Source organism: Salvelinus fontinalis, chromosome 2, assembly GCF_029448725.1.
Source record: "Salvelinus fontinalis isolate EN_2023a chromosome 2, ASM2944872v1, whole genome shotgun sequence".
Classification (NCBI taxonomy): domain Eukaryota; kingdom Metazoa; phylum Chordata; class Actinopteri; order Salmoniformes; family Salmonidae; genus Salvelinus; species Salvelinus fontinalis.
In genome coordinates, this window is record NC_074666.1 from 66,209,460 (window position 1) to 66,230,152 (window position 20,693).

The 20,693-nt window shown below is 41.8% G+C and overlaps 1 protein-coding gene across 1 annotated transcript in view; it reads right to left on the reverse strand.

Moving 5' to 3' along the window:
- The window catches only part of LOC129823755 (uncharacterized), a 68,718-nt gene that overhangs the window by 30,824 nt on the left and 17,201 nt on the right, over nucleotides 1–20,693 (reverse strand). Inside the window, exon 2 of the mRNA XM_055882721.1 lies at nucleotides 319–388. Within this exon, the coding sequence (XP_055738696.1) occupies nucleotides 319–388 (70 nt within the window). The remainder of the gene's footprint in view (nucleotides 1–318; nucleotides 389–20,693) is intronic.

Below are 20,693 nucleotides of genomic sequence, written 5' to 3' on the forward strand. Positions count from 1 at the left end.
ATAATAGTGAATACCTAATTGAATTATAGGCAATTTCACAACAACCACATCAGATAGAATTCAAACTTTGTTTCATTCATATACAGCTAAACAACGTGCACATAAGTAGTAGGAGCTGTGTGTGTTTCAGGGTTGCGGTCAAACCTTTTCCAGTCAATTCAGGGTATCAAAGATTCATGGCGGACTGTTTTATATGACAACGTGAGCGAATCCCAGATGGGTACTGGTATCTCCAGCTGCAGGTGTGCCTGTCAGTGGTGTGGCAGCTTGAATAGTGTCGGTGAGAAATGATGAGGCAATATAGAGTCTAGAACTCACAAAGAGACAAGCTCTGATGATCCATGCCAAGTCACTTGTCATGTTGCCTTGGTAACCATTAGGATTCCCCCTGGGCAGAAAGAGATGGGGGAGGGGAGGGGGAGGGAGAGAAAATAAATATTCTTCCTTCAACAATTCTCCCTGCAAAACTTCCTCAACTGTGAGTTAGTACTGGTTTATCCTGACAGAAACATTAATGACAGACAATTGTTTGCCTGCCCTCCATTTCAGGAACAGAATGTTTTTCAAGTGTCACTTCCATTCTTTGTGTGTGTCATCAGTGTGATTGTCTATACTGTTAAGCACATTTCATGTGTTGTATTGGTCATGATCAAATACTGTAGATATTGCAGGATATTTCAGGAGGTAGGATAGGTCTACTAGTGGCATAACAGTAGGACTGGATTTATCTAACTTTTAATGTGTAACCAAGCAGTTAATATCCTACCAACTGAACATGATATATACTCATGCATGACCAGTGGTGGAACAAGTACCCAAATGTCATACTTGAGTAAAATTCTAGATCACATGGTGGAAATTACAACATTATGTTATTCACATTACTTTATATTAGAATGTATTCTTGTATTAGTACTTTCACACTCTGTCTGTTCTCCTGAGAGGAGCCTCTGATGCTTAACGCTGACAATTGATTTTCGATGCCTTGGTGATAAAACCTAGACTGCATTCCATTTCATATGATTAGTGTCTGTGTGAAATGCTGGCCTGTTTGCCAGGGCCAGGTAAACCCTCCCTGCAGTGTATTTCTCCCACATCGCAGATGAATACTGGACTTCATCATTTGAGGGAAGGACCTAGTGTCCTACGTTACATTAGTATTTCTGTATAAGCAATAACCTAGAGACAGAAACCCGGTGCAATGTAAATCTTACTGTCTGTTGCTTGATATCACAATGTACCTTTGTATAATTCTACACATCTGTTATTTGTCATGAACATTCAGGAGGATGCACTTTGCTATAAAGAGCAGTAAATCTGCTCATTGGGCTCTCAACAATTACCGATGGGTGGTCGCTGATCAGCTCCATGATTGCAATTCTTAATCGATAATAAAGTTGGATTGTTTTGAAGAAATCTAAAAGTCTCTCTCCTTTGAATCCGAAACATTCCACGACAATAAATGTATAGAACGTTACTCAAGTAAACGTGAAAGACAGCCAGTAAAATACTACTAGAGTAAAATTCTAAAAGTATTTGGTTTTAAATATACTTAAGTATCAAAAGTAAATGTAATTTGCAAATTACAAATGACATGTAATTAAGCAAAGAAGATGCACCATTGTTCTTGTTTTAAAATGTCCGGATAGCCAGGGGCACACTCCAACACTCAGACATTATTTACAAAATATACATTTGTTTTAAGTGAGTCCACCAGACCAGAGGCAGTAGGGATGACCACGTCTTCTCTTGATAAGTGTGTAAATTAGACCATTTTCCCATCCTGCAAAGCATTCAAAATGTAATGAGTACTTTGAAAGTACAATATTTTCTTTAGGAATCTAGTAGTTATCAAAAACATAAATAGTAAAGTATAAATACTACAAAAAATTACATAAGTAGTACTTTCAAGTATTTTTTACTTAAAGTACTTTACACCACTGTGCATTACAAAGTTGTCTTGAAGACCAAACTCAGGATCATATACTGTACATCACTGTCACAAGGCACTATTCCTTGTCAGATCAATTGACTTATGTTATGACCTGTTTTACTCAAGAGAGGGGAAAGTAATGTATCTGTATTTAAATAAAGAGATCCATTGGTTGCTAAATATAATATTTTACACTTTTTAGTCTTAGTCGTCACTCAGTCGGAACAGCTTTGGTGACCATTGCAACACGCATGCCCTACCCAAGTCTGTAGCCTGTACACAACAGCTATTGTGATACTTTGCCACAAGCGTTTGTTGACTGAGTGTGGGCTGTACTAAGTCCAGGATTAAATCCCATTATGCTTTTAAGCTAAGCACCTTTTAAAGGCAACGTTCTCAAGCTGATGGGAAAGACAAAGGGTCAAGGCGTCAGAGAGAAGAAAGGCCCTGAAAAAAGTCACAGAGTTTCAAAGGCCATTAAAATGGGCCTGTGTCACCTAGGGGGTTGAATCAACATGGAAAACTAATTGGATTTGCAAAAAGTCATCAACGTAAGGGCATTTCGTCTTTTTTTCACCCAACTTTCACCCTAAATCCAATGACATGGTGACATTTGTTTTGTTGATTTCACGTTGAATTCACATTAGTTGACAACTCAACCAAATGTGAATCCAAACTAGACGTTGAACTGACGTCTGTGCCCAGTGGTTACCTTAATTACTATGGAGATGCATTTACAGTGTACAATGTACTTGGCAGAAGTTGCATTTCACAACTGCTCACTCATTGAGCTTAATGGCTTTAAGTTGGAGAACCAGCTGCAGTGGCTTAAATGTTCCAGCAAAAGCCCACGATGTGACTGTCTTAATGAATCCAAGTGAAACATACCGCCAAGAACATCCAATCGTACATCAAATTTAGCACGTGAGATGGTTGCTTCCTCTTCCAGGAGAGATATGCATTTTCTAATAAACAAGAGACAATGGAAGGCTTGTCTGTGATGTCATTAACCATACTCAAACGGACAACTTCCACCAGAGTCTCTGGGTTCGCGCCCAGGCTCTATCGCAGCCGGCCGCGACCGGGAGGTCCGTGGGGCGGCGCACAATTGGCCTAGCGTTGTCCGGGTTAGGGAGGGTTTGGCCGATAGGGATATCCTTGTCTCATCGCGCTACAGCGACTCCTGTGGCGGGCCGGGCGCAATGCGCGCTAACCAAGGGGGCCAGGTGCACGGTATTTCCTCCGACACATTGGTCGGAGGCCAGGTGCACAGTGTTTCCTCCGACACATTGGTGCGGCTGGCTTCCGGGGTGGAGGCGCGCTATGTTAAGAAGCAGTGCGGCTTGGTTGGGTTGTGCTTCGGAGGACGCATGGCTTTCGACCTTCGTCTCTCCCGAGCCCATACGGGAGTTGTAGCGATGAGACAAGATAGTAATTACTAGCGATTGGATACCACGAAAATTGGGGAGAAAAGGGGGTAAAAAAAAAAAACTGACAACTTCTTCATTTTCCCACGTAGTAGCTCAAATATCCACAAAACGCAAAATAAAAAAAATATTTCTCCCGAGGACCTCATCAGCAAGGCTGTGTCTGCAAACTATTGGAATAGTTTGGTTTGCAATTATGGCTTATATTATATTGTATATGTAACGGCTTTCGTCGGTGGAAGGAGAGGACCAAAGCGTAGCGCAGTTAGTGTTCATCTTAATTTAATACAATTCAAAAAACAGAACACTTCAAAATACAAAACAACAAAAGTGAAAACCGAAACAGTTCTATCTGGTGCAGACACACAAAGACTGAAGACAACCACCCACAAAACCCAACAGAAAACAGGATACCTAAATATGGTTCCCAATCAGCGACAACGATTGACAGCTGCCTCTGATTGAGAACCATGTCAGACCAAACACAGAAAACCAACACAGAAATAGAAAACATAGATTACCCACCCAACTCACGCCCTGATCACACTAAAACAAAGAAAATACAAAAGAACTATGGTCAGAACGTGACAGTATAATAATGTATATTTCCCCAGGTTTTAATCTCAGATGATGTGGGCCAGAGCAGTGTGGATGGAAAATGAGAAGGAAGTACATGTTAATCCAGAATACTGGATCAAAGACCAAACAGTGTGGTGGCTCCCAAATAAATATGACAACACAATAAAGGATTGGCTCACACACCTCTCTGAAATGGAAGTCATTTCAGCTTCCAAGAATAAAACTGACATCCGGTACATAGCAGATACATTACACTTAGTAAAAACAACAGCTGGTTGTTAAAAATGACTGTTAAATTATTCAAACCCTCACCCCACCATTCAGAATCAAAATAGCAATGTTGAAATCACAGAAGCCAGTGAAACAGAGGAGATTTTCGAAGAGAAACCAAAAGAATTTAGAACTGGTACGTTTTAACACACATTGACAGTTTGTGTACATTCAATTTACTTGGCATGGTTTTTATTTCTGTATACTGTCGTGTGTTTAGAATTGCATGAGGAATGTAATCTGCCACCTCTAGCCACTACAGCCCCCAAGGTATGTTAGCCTGCAATGCTGATTAGTAAATTGACCCCTTGTCCCTAAACCATTGCCACTGAACAACCACCTTGCCTTTTGATAGACTGGGAGGACATTGTACCGTATTACTTTAGCTGATCTGTTCAAATCTACAAGTACGTGGGTAGCGGGAAGGTCGCCTCAACCCAGACAGAATCCCTCCACGTTTCACCATTGTTGGACTAGCGAAACAAACATGAAACTGAGCTGAAATCCTTCTGGATTTCCAGGCCAAGGACTAGGAAGGTTAACTTTGGCATGTTGTCGAATTTTGTCTTAAAGTTTGGTCATGTGTCAAGGTTGTTTTCATATGACAAATGTGAGTAGAAAAAGGCTGGATGTTATTTTACACTTGCATGTTAATTTTGCCTACCCAAGCCCCACAACAAAATATGCCCCGAAGCACCAGGAAACCTGTGCCACTGCTTACAAGATACAAAAGGCTAAAACGCTGTAATGATGGTGAGGACGACCCAACTCCTTATTCTTCATTATTGTATTTGAGAAAGGTATTCTAATTGTAAAAACAATTGGCATGATGTTGTCCAATCTTTTATTCCAAAGAATCATCTTGGTCTCTCACATGGCTTAACCCTGGAGCATGAGAGGCCTCGAGGTCTCCTTTTGCCTTCTTAATTGAGGGATTTCCCCACACTAAGTTGCTGCAAATAGACGCAAGTATGAAACTCTCCATTTCGAATTTTGGTTTAAAGTTTGGTAAACATTTGATTGTGTTTAGGTTGTGTAGGAAAAAGCCGGACGTTATTTTACACTTGCATGTGTTCTGTTTTTAGGCCTACCCAAGCCGCCACTAAAATCTGCCCCAAGGCGCCAGGAAACATGTGCCAGAGCCACTAAGAAGCAAAAGGTTAAAATGCCGGGTAAACAACCCCTGATTCTCATTCTTGAACAATGTATTTGGGAAAGGTATTCGAATTGTACCAACAATTGCCATTATGTGGTCGAATATTTTACTGCAGAGAATCTTGAGCCTTCATGCTCCAAGGATAGGTCATGTTCTTCTTGCACATGATCATCTGATGATTTATCACTCCAGTGTTAATCTGCTAAATTGTAATTATTCGATTTATTGCCTACCTCATGCCTTTTGCACACATTGTATATAGATCCTCTTTTTTCTACCATGTTATTGACTTGTTTATTGTTTACTCCATGTGTAACTCTGTGTTGTTGTCTGTTCACACTGCTATGCTTTATCTTGGCCAGGTCGCAGTTGCAAATGAGAACTTGTTCTCAACTAGCCTACCTGGTTAAATAAAGGGGGGAAAAAAAAAAAATGTGGGAGACTGAGGCCTCCTTCTGCCTCTTCAGATGAGAGACCCCCCCCCCCCCCCTCACCAAAGTGCTGCAAAGGCTCAGACCCTTGACTTATGCCAGAAGCAAGTATGACACATAGTTTTTTAACTATTTGAATGATATAGAAATGAGGTTGTTATATTTGGAAGTGAACAAATATAAAACTATATTCAGTACTTTGAACTCCTTTATGAGATCTGTGACCTTTTTAAAAGGACAGTCACTCGAGTCCGGTTGAGGAATTCGACTTCAACCTGAACAAGACGGAGGAAGATATACTAAAGACGGGGTATTTTATTAGAAACTCCAAACCCCTGTTATGAAAGCAGCAGCTACTCTTCCTGGGGTCCACACAAAACATGAAACAGAACATTAATAGACGAGAATAGCTCAAATAAGGGAGAGGCGTTGTGACGTGAAGTGTGGCTTTATCTGTTTGTTTTTTAAAACAGATTTGCTGTTCATTTGAGCAATATGAGATTGAAGGGAGTTCTATATATAATACTGTACACTTTCTTTAATTTGTTCTGGATTTTGGGATTGTGATGGGGTAAGTGGGTGTCAAAGCTGTGTGTAAGTTGATGACGCAAGCAATTTTGAATTTTCAACACATTAATTATAAAAAGAAGAAGTGATGCAGTCAGTCTCTCCTTAAATCTTAGCCAAGAGAGACTGGCATGCATAGTATTTACTAGAGGTCGACCGATTATGATTTTTCAACGCCGATACCGATACCGATTATTGGGGGACCAAAAAAGTCGATACCGATTAATTGGCCGATTTTTAAAAATGTATTTGTAATAATGACAATTACAACAATACTGAATAAACACTTATTTTAACTTAATATAATACATCAATAAAATCAATGTAGCCTCAAATAAATAATGAAACATGTTCAATTTGGTTTAAATAATGCAAAAACAAAGTGTTGGAGAAGAAAGTAAAAGTGCAATATGTGCCATGTAAGAAAGCTAACGTTTCAGTTCCTTGCTCAGAACATGAGAACATATGAAAGCTGGTGGTTCCTTTTAACATGAGTCTTCAATATTCCCAGGTAAGAAGTTTTAGGTTGTTGTTATTATAGGAATTATAGGACTATTTCTCTTTATACCATTTGTATTTCATATACCTTTGACTATTGGGTGTTCTTATAGGCACTTAAGTATTGCCAGTGTAACAGTATAGCTTCCATCCCTCTCCTCGCCGCTACCTGGGCTCGAACCAGGAACACATCGACAACAGCCACCCTCAAAGCAGCATTACCCATGCAGAGCAAGGGGAACAACTATTCCAAGTCTCAGAGCGAGTGATGTTTGAAACGCTATTAGCGCGCACCCCACTAACTAGCTAGCCATTTCACATCGGTTACACCAGCCTAATCTCGGGAGTTGATAGGCTTGAAGTCATAAACAGCGCAATGCTTGAAGCATTGCGAAGAGCTGCTGGCAAAACGCACAAAAGTGCTGTTTGAATGAATGCTTAGGAGCCTGCTGGTGCCTACCATCGCTTAGTCAGACTGCTCTATCAAATCATAGACTTAATTATAACATAATAACACACAGAAATACGAGCTTTAGGTCATTAATATGGTCAAATCCGGAAACTATCATCTCGAAAACAAAACGTTTATTCTTTCAGTGAAATACGGAACCGTTCCGTATTTTATCTAACGGGTGGCATCCATAAGTCTAAATATTCCTGTTACATTGCACAACCTTCACTGTTATGTCATAATTACGTAGAATTCTGGCAAATTAGTTCACAATGACCCAGGCGGCCCAAACTGTTGCATATATCCTGACTCTGCGTGCAATGAACGCAAGAGAAGTGACACAATTTCACCTGGTTAATATTGCCTGCTAACCTGGATTTCTTTTAGCTAAATATGCAGGTTTTAAAAATATATACTTCTGTGTATTGATTTTAAGAAAGGCATTGATGTTTATGGTTAGGTACACGTTGGAGCAACGACAGTCCTTTTTCGCGAATGTGCATCGATTAAATGCAACGCAGGACACGCTAGATAAACTAGTAATATCATCAACCATGTGTAGTTATAACTAGTGATTATGATTGATTGATTGTTTTTTATAAGATAAGTTTAATGCTAGCTAGCAACTTACCTTGGCTTCTTACTGCATTCGCGTAACAGGCAGGCTCCTCGTGAGGCAGGTGGTTAGAGCGTTGACCTAGTTAACCATAAGGTTGCAAGATTGAATCCCTGAGCTGACAAGGTAAAAATCTGTCGTTCTGCCCCTGAACAAGGCAGTTAACCCACCGTTCCTAGGCCTTCATTGAAAATAAGTTTTTAACTGACTTACCTAGTTAAATAAAGGTGTCAAATATATATATAAAAAAATAAAAAATAAGCGGCTAAATCGGCATCCAAAAATACAGATTTCCGAATGTTATGAAAACTTGGAATCGGCCATTCCGATTAATCGGTCAACCTCTAGTATTTACATTAGTCCACTGATTACAATTAAGAGTAAGACGTGCCGCTCTGTTCTTCGCCCTTTGGTGTTCATCCGGTGTCTTCTTGACCTGCAGTTACTCCCCCGTACACTCTCTCTCTCTCCCTCTCTGTGTGATTGTGTGATTGGCAGGTGTGCTGGAGTCAGAGCAGATCCCTACCAGCTGCAACTCGTTCCATAATCAAGACCTCTACAAATACTCAGTCCTGCCACTTCTACTCTGCCAGATTGTAATCTCTGCTCAGTCAGTTCATGATTCTAGCCATCTATGATTATTCAAGATCCTGTTACTGTGCTGTGCCTGTTTCCCTGCCTGACACTGTTTATCCTCTCATTGCAGTTACTGCTCTGTCTCCTGTTCCACATCTCACCACCCAACTACCTTGCTCTGGATTTCACTCACCACCACTACCTTGGATTCCCCTCAGGGTGTGTTTACCCTGTTCTACTAAGCAAACTCCAACCTCAGTCTCCACATCTGATTTTTCTGCAACTCATCTGAGCTTCCCCGGACTTGCACTCCATATCTCTCTATGTAACAAATATTTTGGTTCATTCATCCCTGTTTCCTCATCTGAGTCTGCTCTTGTGCTCCCCTGTGTCGCTCCGCCTAACAGTGTCACCAGCAAAGCACACCCACACCATAGCACCTCCTCCTACATGCTTTACAGTGGGAAATACAAATGCGGAGATCATCCGTTCACCCACACAGCATCTCACAAAAATCTCCAATTTGGATTCCAGACCAAAGGACACATTTCAACCGGTCTAATGTACATTGCTCGTGTTTCTTGGCCCAAGCAAGTCTCTTCCTTTTATTGGTGTCCTTAAGTAGTGGCTTCTTTGCAGCAATTCACAATTTTCCGGATTGACTGACCTTCAAGTCTTAAGGTAATGATGGACTGTCGTTTCTCTTTGCTTATTTGAGCTGTTCTTGCCATAATATGGACTTGGTATTTTACCATATAGGGCTATCTTGTCACAACACAACTGATTGGCTGAAACACATTAAGAAGAAAATACATTTCACAAATTAACTTTTAGCAAGGCACATCGGTTAATTGAAATGCATTCCAGGTGACTACCTCATGTAGCTGGTTGAGAGAATGCCAAGAGTGTGCAAAGCTGTCATCAAGGCACAGGGTGGCTACTTTAAAGAATCTCAAATATATTTAGATTTTTTTAAACACTTTTGGTTACAACATGATTCCATATGTGTTATTTCATAGTTTTGATATCTTCACTATTATTCTACAATTTAGAACATTTTTTAAAAAATAAAGAAAAACCCTAGAATGACCTGGTGTTCTAAAACTATTGACCGGTAGTGTACCTCTGCTGCAGAGGATACGTTCTTTAGAGTTACCAGCCTAAGAAATTACAGCCCAAATAAATGCTTCACAAAGTTCAAGTAACAGACACATCTCAACAACTGTTCAGAGGAGACCTCGTGAATCAGGCCTTCATGGTCGAATTGCTGCAAAGAAACAACTACTAAAGCACACCCATAAGAAGATACTTGCTTGGGCCAAGAAACACGAGCAAAGGACATTAGCCTGGTGGAAGAGTGAGATTTTTTGTTCCAACCGCAATGTGTTTGTGAGAAGCAGAGTAGATGAACGGATGATCTCTGCATGTGTGGTTCCCACCGTGAAAAATGGAGGAGGACGTGTGATGGTGTGGGAGTGCTTTGCTGGTTACACTGTCTGTGATTTATTTAGAGTTCAAGGCCCACTTAACCAGCATGGCTACCACAGCATTCTGCAGCAATACGCCATCCCATCTGGTTTGCGCTTAATGGGACAACTCCAGGCTATGTAAGGGCTATTTGACCAAGAAGGAGAGTAATGGAGTGCTGCATCAGATGACCTGGCCTCCACAATCACCCGACCTCAACCCAATTGAGATGGTTTGGGATGAGTTGAACCGCAGAATGAAGCAAAAGCAGTGAACAAATGCTCAGCACATGTGGGAACTCCTTCAAGACTGTTGGAAAAGCATTCCAGATGAAGCTGGTTGAGAGAATATGCAAAGCTGTCAAGAGTGTGCAAAGCTGTCATCAAGGCAAAGGGTGGCTCCTTTGAAGATTCTAAAATAATAAATATATTTGATTTGTTTCACACTATTTTGGTTACTACATGATTCCATATGTGTTATTTCGTTGTTTTGATGTCTTCACTATTATTCTACAATATAGAAAATAGAAAAAGTAAAGAAAAACCCTTGAATGAGTAGGTGTGTCCAAACTTTTGACAGCTACTGTAAGTATTCAGACCCTTTACTCAGTACTTTGTTGAAGCACCTTTGGCAGCAATTGAAGCCTCGAGTCTTCCTGGGTATGATGCTACAAGCTTGGCACATCTGTATCTGGGGAGTTTCTTCCATTCTTCTCTGCAGATCCTCTCAAGCTCTGTCTGTTTGGATGGGGAGCGTTGCTGCACAGCTATTTTCAGGTCTCTCCAGAGATGTTTGATCGGGTTCATGTCCGGGCTCTGGCTGGGCCACTCAAGGACATTCAGAGACTTGTCCCGAAGCCACTCCTGTGTTGTATGGTTAGGGTTGTTGTCCCGTTGGAAGGTGAACCTGCGCCCCAGTCTGAGGTCCTGAGCGTTGTGGAGCAGGTTTTCATCAAGGATCTCTCTGTACTTTGCTCCGTTCATCTTTCCCTCTGTTCTGACTAGTGTCCCAGTCCCTGCTGCTGAAAAACATCCACACAGCATCCCCTTTACAGCAGGTGTGAGTCTTGGCGAATCAAAGGCTACAGGGGCAGAAATACTACAGGCAATGTCAGCCTGCCTGAAATATGCACCTGACCGCAAAGGGGGGGAGTGGGAGGTCCAATGAGTAAGGGGATGAAAGTTCTTAATAAGTTAAAAGCATCAAAGCCTGTTCCAACAGTGCCTTTTTTGTTTATTGTATATCTAATTTGTGTTTCCAGAAGCTTGTTCCAGAAATGCATTTCTTTGCTTATGAATAATTGTTTGGCTTGTACATCTATTTTGTGATGCGATACATTTTAATTTCAACCGTTCTTGACTTTAATAAAAAAATAAAAGTTTACCAGTGGAAGCTGCTGAGGGGAGGACGGCTCATAATAATGGCTGGAACGGAGCGAAGGGAATGGCATCAAATTATGCGTTTGATCTATTTGAAACTATTCGACTCATTCCGCCTCAGCCATTACCACGAGCACATCCTCCCCAATTAAGGTGCCACCAACCTCCTGTGAGGTTTACACAATGCTGTCCCAAGTTACTGCTCTAATTGTGTTACACAGAATGACAATAGCCAACAGTAGTATAGACCCTAAATCTGGAAGATACAATTCTACTCATGGTGCAAAATGTATTATACTTATCAGGGTGCTTTTCAAGAGTGTGCAACATCAGAAAGGTCCTGGTTGCTACAGTTTGTTTTCCTGTATTCTTAACTGAGAGTCTTATTCTTATTTAATGTAAAGAAGCCTACATCATAAAATGGCAACTACTTCTAAACATCTCATCAACACGCATAATGGATTGGTGATAATCCCTGTTGAATTCATGGTGTGTCTTGGTCAAAGCACAACAGATCGGTGAGGACACAGACAGAACAACGAGACAGATATTTCACAGGATGTATAAATGTGAAGCATCTGCTTGGCGTTGACACTCACTACTAAATATTGCTGTTCGAGAAAGCCCAGTGGTTGGCAATGGGAAAAGATGGAAGGAGATGGATTTTGGCAGACATTCTTCACATTTTCTCATTGATGAAACATTTGATCTCAATACAGTTTTCTGTTCCCAAAACTACAATATGTTATGAACAGAGTGGACTACGTTTTGTACACTTTACCCGTTGCCAAAGTTTTTTTTATTGTGTTGTTTAGGAATATAAAGGTGAATTGAGTTATTGCACACGAGCACTTCACAGAGTAGGCGTTCCGTAACGGAATTATGCCGATACGTGCTAGAACGGACCAATAGGATCTCGCTAACTTGTGCATGGCTCTGCCCACCTTCTTGTTTGTCCTGCCCACTATGACTCAATTGTTCCCATTGGAAACGACAGGCTGTGATGTATCTTGGTTTAGTTATAAAAATATTTGGTGAGGAGCAGCTCTGAGGACCCTTAGTGTCCGGAAGTAATTTAGCCATTCATTGTAGTCAGTGCGCTCTGTAGAGTTACAGTATGTAGCATTATACTGGGTCACTCCAATATGGTATCCTTCCACGCAGCAGTATACATTCTGAGTAAGAATTTCAGATTAGCCCCGAGTGCCAATTAGTGCTGCAGCTGGCGCCCTTAAACAGCTGCCTCTGCAATACTTCCACCTCTTTCAGTGTATATTATAGACACAGTAATATTACACTGTTGGCTTAATTTTCCAGTATTGGGCTGAGTTTATGGTAGCCACATCATAGTGAGATTACACTGGTGTTGTTTTCACACAGTGTGTAGCTGGGTTTACTATAGTTGATACATTGCACTACTTTACAGTAACTATCTTAGTTTCCCTTAGAAACTCACTTTTCATCTATAACACTGAGGTCTTGCACAGCGTGACGCTGGGCTTACTAGTTTTCTGTTGTACTTAAAATTAAGACAGTAACTACCCTAGTTTCTCCTGGAAACATACATCTGAGATCTATTACACTAAGGGTTTCAGTATATAGCTGGGTTTACTATGGTTTTGTTACTTTAGTTTACAGTACAGACAGTAACTATCCTCGTTTTCCTTAGAAACTCACACAACAGCTAGATTACACTGCTGGTCTTACGTAGTGTGTCGCTGGGGTTCGCATATTCTTTTGCTATACTGCAGGTTATACACTACCCATCTCTTCTTCCCACAAAGAGAAAGTACCATTTCCAGTATGGCTTTTCGCCTTCAGAAATGCAACGTGTCCCCAGGGGCGAAAAGCTGATATAAACTTTGGAGGGGACAATAACATGACATTTTCTCAAGAGCAACTCCTGAGGGGGACACCAAAAGTGGTGCTGTAACACATAGCCTACGCTGTAATATGTTAAATGTATATTGAGGAACCATAATCACTACTACTGGATAATTGATAGGTAGTTAACTGAAGGGTTGTCCCAACTTGTTCAAATGTTTAAATCATTATAATACTACTAATAATAATAGTTATAGCAGTGTTCCTTATCAGTCCAGTATGTATGCAGGTATTTGTACGTACAACCAGCAATACCAAGAAAGGCCAGTAGGTGGCAATGGTATTGTACACTGTATGGGTGCAGTTTTCGTAAATACAATGAACATGGTGTGATCTCGTCTAAAATAATCTCCATTGAGAACCATCACAATGTCACGTTCCTGACCGGTTTTCTGTTATTTTGTATGTGTTTGACGGTCAGGGCGTGAGTTTGGGTGGGTAGTCTATGTTGTGTGTTTCTATGTTTGTTAAGGGTGACCTGATATGGCTCTCAATTAGAGGCAGGTGGTTTTCATTTCCTCTGATTGAGAGCCATATTAAGGTAGGTGTTTTCACACTGTTTGTTTGTGGGTGGTTGTCTCCTGTGTCTGTGTCAGTGTACAGTATATCACAAAAGTGAGTACACCCCTCACATTTTTGTAAATATTTGAGTATATCTTTTCATCTGACAACACTGAAGAAATGACACTTTGCTACAATGTAAAGTAGTGAGTGTACAGCTTGTATAACAGTGTAAATTTACTGTCCCCTCAAAATAACTCAACACACAGCCATTAATGTCTGAACCGCTGGCAACAAAAGTGAGTACACCCCTAAGTGAGAATGTTCAAATTGGGCCCAAAGTGTCAATATTTTGTGTGGCCACCATCATTTTTCAGCACTGCCTTAACCCTCTTGGGCATGGAGTTCACCAGAGCTTCACAGGTTGCCACTGGAGTCCTCTTCCACTCCTCAATGACGACATCACGGAGCTGGTGGATGTTAGAGACCTTGCACTCCTCCACCTTCCGTTTGAGGAGGCCCCACAGATGCTCAATAGGGTTTAAGTCTGGAGACATGCTTGGCCAGTCCATCACCTTTACCCTCCGCTTCATTACCAAGGCAGTGGTCGTCTCAGAGGTGTGTTTGTGGTCGTTATCATGTTGGAATACTGCCCTGCGGCCCAGTCTCCGAAGGGAGGGGATCATGCTCTGCTTCATTATGTCACAGTACATGTTGGCATTCATGGTTCCCTCAATGAATTGTAGCTCCCCAGTGCCGGCAGCACTCATGCAGCCCCAGACCATGACACTCCCACCACCATGCTTGACTGTAGGTAAGACACACTTGTCTTTGTACTCCTCACCTGGTTGCCGCCACACACGCTTGACACCATCTGAACCAAATAAGTTTATCTTGGTCTCATCAGACCACAGGACATGGTTACAGTAATCCATGTCCTTGGTCTGCCTGTCTTCAGCAAACTGTTTGCGGGCTTTGTTGTGCATCATCTTTAGAAGAGGCTTCCTTCTGGGACGACAGCCATGCAGACCAATTTGATGCAGTGTACGGCGTATGGTCTGAGCACTGACAGGCTGACCCCCCACCCCTTCAACCTCTGCAGCAATGCTGGCAGCACTCATACGTCTATTTCCCAAAGACAACCTCTGGATATGACGCTGAGCACGTGCACTCAACTTCTTTGGTCGACCATGGCGAGGCCTGTTCTGAGTGGAACCTGTCCAGTTAAACCGCTGTATGATCTTGGCCACCGTGCTGCAGCTCAGTTTCAGGGTCTTGCCAATCTTCTTATAGCCCAGGCCATCTTTATGTGGAGCAACAATTATTTTTTTCAGATCCTCAGAGAGTTCTTTGCCATGAGGTGCCATGTTGAACTTCCAGTGACCAGTCAGTATGAGGGAGTGTGAGAGCGATGACACCAAATTTAACACACCTGCTCCCCATTCACTCCTGAGACCTTGTAACACTAACGAGTCACATGACACCGGGGAGGGAAAATGGCTAATTGGGCCCAATTTGGACATTTTCACTTAGGGGTGTACTCACTTTTGTTGCCAGTGGTTTAGACATTAATGGCTGTGTGTTGAGTTATTTTGAGGGGACAGCAAATTTACACTGTTATACAAGCTGTACACTCACTACTTTACATTGTAGCAAAGTGTCATTTCTTCAGTGTTGTCAGATGAAAAGATATACTCAAATATTTACAAAAATGTGAGGGGTGTACTCATTTTTGTGATATACTGTATGTTATGCCACACGGGACTGTTTTCGGTTTTGTTTGTTTGTTCGTTTTATGTAGTCAGTTTTCCTGTTATTGCGTTCTTCACGTTATATGTAAGTTCGTGTCCAGGTCTGTTGACTGCGTTTGTTATTTTGTATATTCTCAAGTGTTTCGTGTTCGTCTATCATTTAAATAAATTCATTATGACTGCATACCTCGATGCGTATTGGTCCGACCCATGCTTCTCCTCTTCAGACGAAGAGGAGGAGAGCAGCCGTTACACACAAAGTTGGTCTCCACTGGCCTGAGTCTACTACAATAGTTTTACAAGAACAAAAAGATACAAATAAGCACAGTTCTCAAAGCAAAATAACTACTTCAATGAATAACCAAAATAAATCAACCAAAATATCCTTCAGTCAGTGTCTCAACTCTTCAAACAGCAGCTATGTAAGTATGTCACACAAAGTATGCAATTTTAAATAAAATAACATTAAATAAATAATTAGTAAGTGTACTGTCATGTACTAAAAACTACTAAACAAAAGAACCAATATGTCACGATCGTCTTGACTTTGTAGAGAGGACCAAAACGCAGCGTGTGAGAAATACATTCTTCTTTTATTTGAGAAGAGCAACGAACGAAACAAAACAACAAACTGACGACCGTGAAGCTATATAAACAGAAATGGTGCTGACACTGACCACTACACACTGACATAGACAATTACCCACAAAAAGCTAAAGCCTATGGCTGCCTTAAATATGGCTCCCAATCAGAGACAACAATAACCAGCTGTCTCTGATTGAGAACCAATTCAGGCAACCATAGACTTTCCTAGACACCCACACTGAACACTAACCCATCTACTCTATTTAACCCCCTAAACCATACAACACCCTAGACAATACAAAAACACACAAACGTCCCCATGTCACACCCTGACCTACCTAAAATAATAATGAAAACAAAGATAACTAAGGCCAGGGTGTGACAAAATATCATACTATACACCAGGGGTTCTCAAACAGGGGTCCATGGTGTAATTGCAAGGGGTCCGTGAAATAAAAAAGTGTAATGAATGTATTCAGCACAAGGTTTCCAGTAAGTTTACATATAATATAGAGAGGGGTGGAGGTCCCTGAGGACCGCTCAAAACCTTTCCTGCCTTGCCTCAAAATATGCAGGTGTTCCAGTACCCCAAAAAAGGTTGAGAAACATTGCTATACACATTACTGAACAAAAGAACTGAACATATGTTTGTGGGTTTCAATGGATCTAACAAATTTCTGGCAGATATTTTCCCTCTTGAGACTGTCCAGCCTGTCTTTATGTACATTACAGACAACTACGCCGTTCAGTCTCAAAATTCTGATCAGCACCTCAACTTGGTCAAACAACCCCCGCACCTCCCCTGGAAGCCTCCTGAGGACCTCTGCTGCCTCTCCACTGCTGCTACAGGGGTATTTGTTGTGAAAGAGAGGGATCTGCACTGAAAGAGAATCTATGTTCAGCTCAGGGTACTGATCTAGAGACTCAGCCAACTCCCCCGTGAGAAACGCTCTTTCCAACTTTTGCAGGACGTTTAGACTGTCCTGGTCAAAACGGTCACCAAACTGAGCCTCCACACCATCCAACACTTAAAGAAATTCTGCCCTATAGTGATCCACTGCTTTCCCAGCAAATCGTCTTGAGTGCGTCTCAATGGATTCAATAGAGTCAATCAATGTTGTTGCTTTCTCATACAGTCAAAGGTAGCTTTCGTCATTTCCCTTGCCCCTAAGAGATGACCGCACACACTCGACTGCAGCCTGCATACCAGAGACAGTCTGAGTTTTCTTCTGCAGTGAAATGTTTAGACATTCAAGCTTAGACACACAGTCTTAGACACACAAGCTTAGACAGTCTTGCCTTTGTTGAAGTGCTCGAATAAGCCACTGGCAGTTGAAGCTGTCTTGGATGCAGTTTTTGCCATCTCCTCTAGGCTGCTTAGTACCCGCTCATACTGCCCTAGCACAGCTCTAATAGCAGTATTCCGCACAGTCCACCTTGTTGGACATAGGGGTTTCAAGGTGGTCAGATTTGTATCTTTAGATGTGGCAATTGATTCAAACATGCTCTTAAACTTTCCTGACTGGCTATAGAGGACACCTAACTGATGGACCCAAGAAAGGGAATCCCGGATCAGTGGGGAGGCTGAGCAGCCAGCCTGTGTAATCAGATTTACTGTGTGCTCCACAATGGACATAGAGGGCTAATGGCTGCTGCCTCCTTACAATTGCCTGTGCACCTGTGTATTTTCCTGCCATGTTTGAGGCACCATCGTAACTCTGCCCACGTAAGCCAGACATGGGCAAATTGAGCCTCCATAACACATCAGTTGCCACTTTCGCAATGCCCTCGCCTGTTGTCTCCGAACACCCTGTATAGCCCAATAAACTCCTTGTGAGGGACAAGGTCATGGTCAATATAACGCAGACAGACACTCTCCTGTTCAGCACCAGAGACATCTTGAGTACCATCAACAATTAATGAAAATTGTACAATCGGAAGAGACCTAATCTCAGCTGCAATGGCTCGAATGACTGTATTGGCCATGATGTTCAGAATTTCATTCCGTGCTTTGGGGCCTTTGTACATTGTGGTACGCTCTGTTAACCACTTCAGTAAAATGGGATCATCCTCTTCTGCCCTAAGTTTCAAAAGCTGGTATAAATTCCCACTGTCATCCGTGTGGCCTCTAAAGGCTTGTCCCTGTCTTACTACATGCCGCACCGAACTAACAATTTTCATCAAGCAATGCCTTGCGTCCTCCTGCTGTTGACCCCACACGCTGGATAACTGGACACTGATTGGATTTAGCTGGTGTGCTGTTACAGTTACAAAGTGGTGGTGGGTTTGGCAGTTTTGATGTGCTGTGAATTTTTCAATGGCTTTTCTCCAGTTCCTAAATCCTGCACTGTGGGTGTGACTGATATAGTTTTGTGCCATCACTGAGGTAACTGGATATTGCTGTGCCACTGTCCCCTATACTGGTGCTGCTGGCAACAAGGGTGACACCTGGTCCTGCCGTGGCTGTGACATTGTTCTCTGAAGTCTCTCTCCCTGGCTCTTTCCCTTTCACCACCCTCACTGACTCAGTCTGTCTCCTAGAAAATAAATAAGGTGTTTGCTGTACTCGTAACTACCAGTACCCAAAACTACACAATTAATCACGACAGCAATACCATTGCCTTAAACAAATCTTAGTTCAGTCACCAGTTTAAGTTGAGAGTGGGGGTATCCATGGCATTTTCCAATTATGTCCCTATTTTACAACTAAAAAAAATTGGGAACCTTTCATAATGTTGTCAAACAAAGACTCATCAAACTTACCTGAGACTCCCTGTCTCTGCCAGTCTGTCCCTGCATATCTGTCCCCAACTCTGCTGTCTGTGTGCCATCTGTTGCCTGCTCTGCCTAATGACATCATTGTGAAACATTTCCATTAGCATTTCACTTCTTTCTTATGAACATTTTATCAACTAGTCTTTGAGATATTAGGCTACTAGGGTTCTTACTTTGCGTTTTGGTGTACTGAAAAATACTCTGATGTCCGTCTTTTTCCTGCAATTTTTCTACCTGGCTGGCTGGATACACACACATTTACAGTAGGAGATGAGCTTCTATCATCTTATCTTCTATCATTCTATATGTGCTTCGTTCTATCATTCTATATGTGCTTCGATCTAAAAGGTAGCTAGCAAATGTGAAACGGATTGCAGTGACAAGAGTTGACAGCTGTATGAGTTCACCATTTACACAACATATGCTGCAACCTTTCGTAATTTTAATAGTTTGTTTCATATTGGCTGGCTTCCAACAATAGCTGGATTTGCAAAGCTAGCGAGCACCAATTCCGTTTCTGTGGTGTTTGCTATAATCTTTGCTACCTGGTTAAATAAAGGTGAAATAATATATGAAATAAAAAGTTCACTAGCGACAATTTAGCTTTTGCAACGAGACCATTAAATATATTTAAGATAATGGTAGAAGAGAGTGTAGTTCTGTTCTGTTCAGTTTGGACTTCAGTTTATCGCTAACCTCCACACAGGGACTTTGAAGCACTCCAACTGCATGCTGATCTTGGAATAAACTGACGATAGCAAAGATTCCATCTTTGACGACGCCACATAAATGGAATAGGTACTAGCTAGCTTGATGGTTAATGTTTGCTTTAGTTTGCTTGCTAGCTCTGCAAATTCAGCTAGTGTGTGTGTGTGTGTGAACCCTGCCAACATAAAAAAAAAACATTGCTATGGCCGATTGACTAGATAAACCTCACGTCAGTTACGTGCATTGAGTGCCTTTCACACAGTAGATACGAACCCTGTTTTACCTTACCAGCTAAAGAACTGGCAGTGGATCAAACCATTGTGAGGAAAAGGGCGGGGGTTGCAATCTTTTGAAACTTAAAAACGCGCTATTAAGTGTCTATAATCAGCATAAGTGCTTTCATTGCGTATTATTAATATTATTGAAATTACATAGTTATGTTTACAGTGATATATTGGGGGGGGGGGGCAAATCATATTTTTCCCAGGATGGGGGCGTCGTGTCCCCCCCGTCCCCCCTGGGATTTCCGCCTATGCGTGTCCCTGCCCACAGGACGGGCTGCATCTAAGAAGGGTGGCGCTCTGCGGTCACCCTAAGATGGCGTAGCAGTCCGGCGTTTTTGTCTTCGTCTTGTCGTGTCCCGTGTATATATCTTTTTTTCTTTGCATATATATATTTGTTTTTATTTTATTTTTCAACATACTCTCCTGCAACCCGCTGTTATGGGTGTAAGATGGCACAGTGATGCCATCTGTTGGTAAATGTTCATTACTGCAACTCGTGTATTTATACCGGGTGCTTGAGATACCTGGAGGTATTGTGATGTACAGAACAAGGCTGGTTACTCGCATCAATGTCTCTGTCTCGTCATTTAACATTCAAACATGGTGTCAGAAGAGGGATAACTAACCATGCTTTCCGCAAATTAGAGTCACCTGTTCTGGTTTACCAAACAAATGCTTATTTGAGTAAAATTTTGCCGGAATTGGCCTTAGTGAGTTTGCTAGTTAGCTTGAGTGTTGTTAGCACCGGTTAGACATGGCAGCAAACATCCCCCCTCCCGCCGTTATGAAGCTCAACGGGGATTGGAGCACGAACTAGGATACGTTTAGAGGTGAATGGGAGGACTATGCGCTAGC